The sequence below is a fragment of the Hyaena hyaena genome, unplaced genomic scaffold (assembly GCF_003009895.1).
Source record: "Hyaena hyaena isolate Hyena2069 unplaced genomic scaffold, ASM300989v1 scaffold_374, whole genome shotgun sequence".
Classification (NCBI taxonomy): domain Eukaryota; kingdom Metazoa; phylum Chordata; class Mammalia; order Carnivora; family Hyaenidae; genus Hyaena; species Hyaena hyaena.
This window is the reverse complement of record NW_024081007.1, coordinates 208,195-214,584: the sequence shown is the minus strand read 5'-3', so window position 1 is coordinate 214,584 and position 6,390 is coordinate 208,195. Positions and strand designations below refer to the sequence as shown.

General features: G+C 47.9%; 1 protein-coding gene across 2 annotated transcripts in view; it reads left to right on the top strand.

Moving 5' to 3' along the window:
• Window positions 1–6: 6 nt before the first annotated feature.
• MTARC1 (mitochondrial amidoxime reducing component 1) overlaps window positions 7–6,390 on the top strand; it is a 28,846-nt gene continuing 22,462 nt past the window's right edge. Inside the window, exons 1-2 of one of the 2 annotated variants that reach the window (XM_039250602.1) lie at window positions 7–306; window positions 3,611–3,784. In XM_039250602.1, the coding sequence (XP_039106533.1) occupies window positions 17–306; window positions 3,611–3,784 (464 nt within the window). In that variant the 5' untranslated portion in view covers window positions 7–16. Of the gene's footprint in view, window positions 307–2,522; window positions 3,785–6,390 lie in introns of those variants that run through there. The other variant, XM_039250600.1, reaches the window with a different exon arrangement.

Genomic DNA, 6,390 nt, shown 5'->3' with positions numbered 1-6,390 from the left:
CCGCCCCCGCTCGGCCATGGGCGCCGCCGGCTCGTCGGCCCCGGGCCGCCTCGGCCTCCCCGCGCCGCGCCTCCCCGCGCCGCCCCGGCCCGGCTGGCTCGGGGTGGCCGCGCTGGGACTGGCCGCCGTGGCGCTGGGGACGGTCGCCTGGCGCCGCGCGCGGTCCAGGCGGCGCCGGCGGCGGCTGCAGCAGGTGGGCACCGTGGCGCAGCTCTGGATCTACCCGGTCAAGTCCTGCAAGGGGGTGGCGGTGAGCACCGCGGAGTGCACGGCCCTGGGGCTGCGCTGCGGCCACCTGCGGGACAGGTAAAGCCGAGCCGGGCCCGGGCTGCGCCAGGAGGGCTTCGGGCGGGGGCGGTCTGCAGAGTCCGCCAGCGGGTCCTTCCTACCCTTTCAAGGGGGCAAGGACAAAGAGAACGAGCGGCAATTAACGTCCCAACAGCCGACCCCAGGGACCCGAGACCCAGGGCCCAAGTGTCCCGACCCGCTTCCCCGAGCCAGCTGCATTTCCGTCTCCCGCGGGCGCTTTCACCTCTGCGCTCCTGCCCAGGAGCGTTTGCGCGCCCAGGTGTGTCCATGTGCCCGCGGACTTGTTCCACTCCATCTAGCGGAGGCGGCGACCTTCCAGGGACTGGTCCCCGCCACAGTGGTTTCATGCAACTGTCTCTGGAGAACTTGGGGGAAACCTGGGGCCGCGGAGCGCAGCTCTCAAAGGGCGCACCAAGGTGCCGCGCTCGTAAGGACAGCTGTTGAAGCTTCAGTTTCCTGCGGCCGAGGACGCGCTATTGCCTCTGTTTCCCTAATGCGCGCAAGCACTCTTTTCTGAACAAAGAAACTGGGGTTCCGCGCCACCCAGCGGTGGAGCCAGGACTCTGGTTTTCTTTAGCACTTGGGTGCTTCGTGAAGAGGCGTTTTATTAATAATGGCCTATCTGGGTAGTCCCGATCCGCGAGAATTCCTGGGGTTCAGCGAAGGTTGCAAAGGCCCAGAGCGCGCAGCTTTGTTCTCTTCTGGGTCTGGCGTCAGGCCAGCCCAGGGCCTCACTTGTAGGGCTCTGCTTCAATCGCTTTCCTTCCAGACCAGCCCTCAGCTCCTGCAAATGACCCAGAACTGGGGAGGAGGCGGGCTATAGCTTCCCCCCTTTGCAGCAGAGAGGCAGAAGCCCCTTCACGACGTATTTGGGAGGTGAGTTCTGCATCTTTGCTTCAGGAAGGAAGGCAAGAATCCTAGGTATTTCATGGTTTATGCAGAGTTCACCAACTCTGAAAGATGGTACAACATATTGAATTTGTTTTGTAGGTCCCAGAGGCGAAGGTATTTTAATTGTCCTGTACTGACTAAGAATATTTACTGAGCTTATACAATGATAAATAATAAGAGCTGGCATTTGTGGCAGGCGCTGTTTTTGTCATCATGTTACCAGCAAGCCTGAAGGAGAAGCACACAGGTGTTCAGAGGACTCCGTGTGACCAGTGCCAGGGAGCACAGAGAAGAGCCCCAGAAACTGTCTGGGGTGGTCAGGAATGACGTCACAGCTTGAACTGAAAATCTAAAAATAATTATGAGCTTTCCCGGCAAGTAAATTGGGAAAGGAACATGAGAGAGAGAGAGAGAGACAGACAGAGACAGAGAGACAGAGAGAGAGAGAATAAGCTGGGTAAAGACCCTGGATTTGGGGGGTAAGGTATGCTGGGGGAAAGGCTAGTGCACTCTGAAGGAATTACCGAAAGGGAGATACGCGAACACCAGCGTTCACTGGGGTATTATTACTCACAGTAGTCCAAGGGTGAAATCCACCCAAATACCTATCAACACATGACTGGATAAACAACATGTGGTATAGACACACCACCGAGTAGTGTTTAGCCACAAAAAGGAACGAAGGTCTGCTACGCACTACAGCATAGATCGATCTTACAAGCATTAAGTTAGGTGAATTAAGCCAGACACAAGAGGGCCAATATTATATATGAGTCTAATGACATGAAACATCTGCAGGAGGCAAATCCCTAGAGACACGATGTGGACTGGCTTTTACCAGGCGCTCGGGGGAGAGGAGAGAGAATGGAGAGTAATTGCTTCACGGGTTCAAAGTTTCTGTTTGGGGTGACGGAAAAGTTTTGGCAATAGATAGTGGCGATAGTTGCATAACATTGTGAAGAGACTCAATGCCATTAAATTGTGCACCTATGATCGTTAAAACCACGTTTAAAAACATGTTTTCTGTGGACGGACACTTGGATGGTTTCCTCCACCTTTCGGCGTTGGGAACAATGCTTCTGTGAACGTCACTGTTTCCAAGTGAGGCCCTGTTTTCAGCCCTTTTGGATGAACCTAGGAGCATGCCAGGTGTTTTATGTTGTACATATTTTACGACAATAAAAACGATTAGAAAGAAGAAGGGCTGGTTGCGAATGGCTGGGTGCAGCTGGCTTAGGACGGGCCTTGCCTGCCTTGCTGAAGAGTCGGGGTTTTATCCTGAAAGCAGGAACGGGCGGGGCTGGGGGGGGGGGTAGGGAGAATCTGATTAGATTTGTAGTTTAGAAAGATCAGACTGTCACCGTCACCTGATGGAATTATTACACGAAGAAGACTATGCATGTGCTGGTACCAAGGGCCTGGTACAGACAGCAGAGCTCTGTCTGGGTCGATAAACAGGCAGTTCAAGAAAAGGCTTCATTAACCTTATTTTTCTCGTGTGGCTGAAACATCTCAACCACAATGTCCTGCTGGAGGTGGCGCACGGGAGCTCTTTAACAACTTCACGCATCTGCCATCTTTTTATCTTGTGTCTGCCGATTCCAAGAGCACGGGCCCACTTCTAGAACTGTATTCATTTGATCCAGTGAGAAATGCAATGATCAGAACGTCAGTATATTTAGCTTCCTCGGTAGCTGAGAAATAACCTATACCAGTGGCTCCCCTCCCCACCCCGCCCCGCACCCCCAGATAGTTTCCTGTTATTCGCATTTTTCCATGTACCTCGTTTTTCCTGGAAGTACCTCTAGATCAGGAGTATTGGGTTAGAAGAAATGTTGTCCATGGTGACAATAGCCCTTTGAGCAACTTGTAGCATTCGCAGCCCCGAATATTGAAACTTGAATTTTTTCAAAGGTGGGCGTGGCCTCGGCAAGGCGGGGGTGGCACGTGCGCTTCTCCGCTGAAATCCACGCTCTGAGATCCATAGGGATGTAGTCTCCTTACTGTGCTTCGTTCCTCGTACCCTTCAAGTCTTTCTGGGAAACAATTTCCCATCATCTCTTGGGGCATGTTTAATGAAAGTGGTCAGACCTTCAGGCAGTCGAGAGGAAAATATAATAACGTCTTTGGTTTCTGTGCCGTCAAGGAGCTCAACACGTTCTGAAGAGATTATATACATTGGATGCTTGGATTCAAAACCCTTTGAAATTCACTGACAGACTCAGTCTTGCTGTGCTGTTAAGTGGATGTTTAGGACAGACAGATACATAGACACACACACACAGACACACACACACAAACACACACTCAACACACACCAGGCTGACAGGGAGGAAATGAAAGAGGGGTGTCCACGCCGGGATGCCTCTCACGGGAGGGCCACCCATCACCTGTGTTTTGAATGTGGCAGGTTTTGGCTTGTGGTCAACGAGAAGGGGCACATGGTTACTGCTCGGCAGGAACCCCGTCTGGTCCTGATCTCCCTGACCTGTGAGGGCGAGGCCCTGACCCTCAGCGCAGCCTACACCAAGGACCTGCTGCTGCCCATCAAGGCACCCGCCACAAACGCCGTGTACAAGTGCAGGTAAGGGAAAGGTGGACCGGACTCCTCGTGTGAGCATTTGTTCACGCAGCGTGAGGGAGTGTGAGTTGTGGAGGCACCCTGAGAAACACTGGGATTGATTAACCATTGACTGCGAGCGTAGTAGGGCCAAGTCCTCAATGTCATGATGATAGAAAAGAAAGAGGAACAAGGAAGCAGCTTTAGAAGAAGGAAGGAAGGAAGGAAGGAAGGAAGGAAGGAAGGAAGGAAGGAAGGGAGGGAGGGAGGGAGGGAGGGAGGGAGGGAGGGAGGAAGGGAGGGAGGAAAGAAAAAAGGGGCAGCTGGGTAGCTCAGTCTGTTAAATGTCTGACTCTTGATTTTGGCTCAGGTCATGATCTCACAGTTCTTGGGATCGAGCCCCACATCAGGCTCTGCTTTGCTCAGCACGGGATGTGCTTGGGATTCTCTCTCTCTCTCTCTCTCCCCTGCTTGTGTGTGCACATTCTCTCTCTCTCTCTTTCTCTCTCTCTGTCTCAAAATAAATAAATAAACTAAAAAAAAAAACAACAAACGAAGCAGCTTCAGAAATGTGTGTTAATGTGGGGTTGAGAGACAGAAAAGTCCTATGTAGAAAACCATGGGAGAAAAGCATAGTCACACGTCAGCGAGAGAAATAACACCACCAAAGGATAAAGGACAAAAATGAGGTGTCCGAGAAGAGGTGAGATTAGACCTCCAATTACCATAGGACTTGCCCTATTTTGCCTGGCAGGACTGGGACAGAAGTCGCAAACGTTTTCGTGGACTATTTAATGAAAGGAAACTCTAAGACGGGAAAGACGCCTGCGACCAGAAGCGTGATCTGACGTCCGGATGCCCAGGGGTCCGCGCATAGCGGGGCGGGAGACTCAGCCAGGAGACTAGTCTGTGCGGCCTCTCTTTCCCCAACATTAGAAGGGCTGCCCAGAAGCAGCTAGTGTGGGAAAACCGGCTCTGCTTCTGAGAGCTCGTGTCTAGAATTGACTTTTTATCCCGGGATGAGAAAGGTAGGATTCAGTCTAATTCTGCTCTTGTCAGTTTCTGCGTTTTGAATTAAAATGCGTTGTGAGTGCTGAATGCAGTCCATGGCCTATTGTAGAAGATAACGTTACATCAATACATGTAGATCCGAGTTAGCCGAAAAATATCTAAAGACCCCAAGAAGTTTGTAAGATGCAACACCAATATAGTTTCTACACTATCTTAGAGTTTTAGACATAATATGTTCTTATTTTAATTTTGATGACTTTTTGATTGTAAACATAATACATATTCATAGTTGAAAAATTGGAAAGTACTAAATTAGAAAACGTAAACAAAAACCCATGAGATAACTGTAAGTCATATTCTGATGTTTTCTTTCTGTCTTTATAGCTAATCCTTGAAGAGAAACAATATAAAAATAATATAAAAATAGAAAAAATACATGATTACGTTCTTATACTTAAGTTGATACATTGAGTACTTTTTCATATTATTAAAAATCTTTAAAATAATGGTTTTTCTGTTAGTGTACCATTTCATCCTGAAGGTGCCCTATAATGCATTTTAACGTGCTCCCACAATTAAATATTTGGATTGTTTTCCATTTTCTCCAGGTTTGAAGAAGAATGTGGCAAGTATCTTGGTATAAATCTTTGTTCAAATTGCTTATTATTTTCTTAGAGAAAAATTTTTAGCAATGGTTTTGCTAGAAACAAGACTTTTGATATATGTTGCTAAATAGTTTTGCAGAATGGTTATACTAAATATAGCCACCAGGGTTTTATGGGCAAGTCTGTCTAACTGCATTCTGACCACTATGTTCACAAACATTTGGTCATTTTTATAGGAAAAAGATGGAAGTTTCCTGTTGTTTTTATTTGCATTTAATTTATTGTTTGAGGCAAACTTTTTATTTTTATAAAATATATATTTATTTATTTTTTTAAAAAAATTTTATTTATTAAAAACATTGTTTAATGTTTTATTTATTTCTGAGAGAGAGAGAGAGCTTGAGCAGGGGAGGGTCAGAGAGAGAGGGAGATACAGAATCTGATGCAGGCTCCTGGCTCTGAGCTAGCTGTCAGCACAGAGCCCGATGTGGGGCTCGAACCCACGAACCGTGAGATCATGACCTGAGCCGAAGTTGGACGTTTAACTGACAGAGCCACCCAGGCGCCTCTATTTATATTTATTTTTATTTTTATTTATTAAGTAGGTTCTTTGCCCAACATAGGGCTTGAACTTATGAGCTCAATAGTTGTAGGCTCTACATAAGAAGGCAAACTTTTTAATATGTCTATTGCAATTTGTGTTTTATGTTTGCTTACGTCCTGGTTCCTGTTTGTCTGCCATGACTAGGTATCTACCCAGACTTCTTTGTGGCTAATTTTTCCCCACTTAATTATTAATTCATTTGGAATCATGTGGAAACTTTTTTCATGGTCCCATACAGGCTCTTTGGTCCATGCTCATTGACTAAACAAGATCATGTTTGGAAATTGCAAAATGAGAATGTTTAGACATGTTACAATAGTTCACAGACTCTTAGAGCAAAGATGTCAAGGGCCTTTTGGACCCTGGTTTCCTTTGGTGGCTCAGGCCATTCTCTTGGGCAGGAGTTGTAA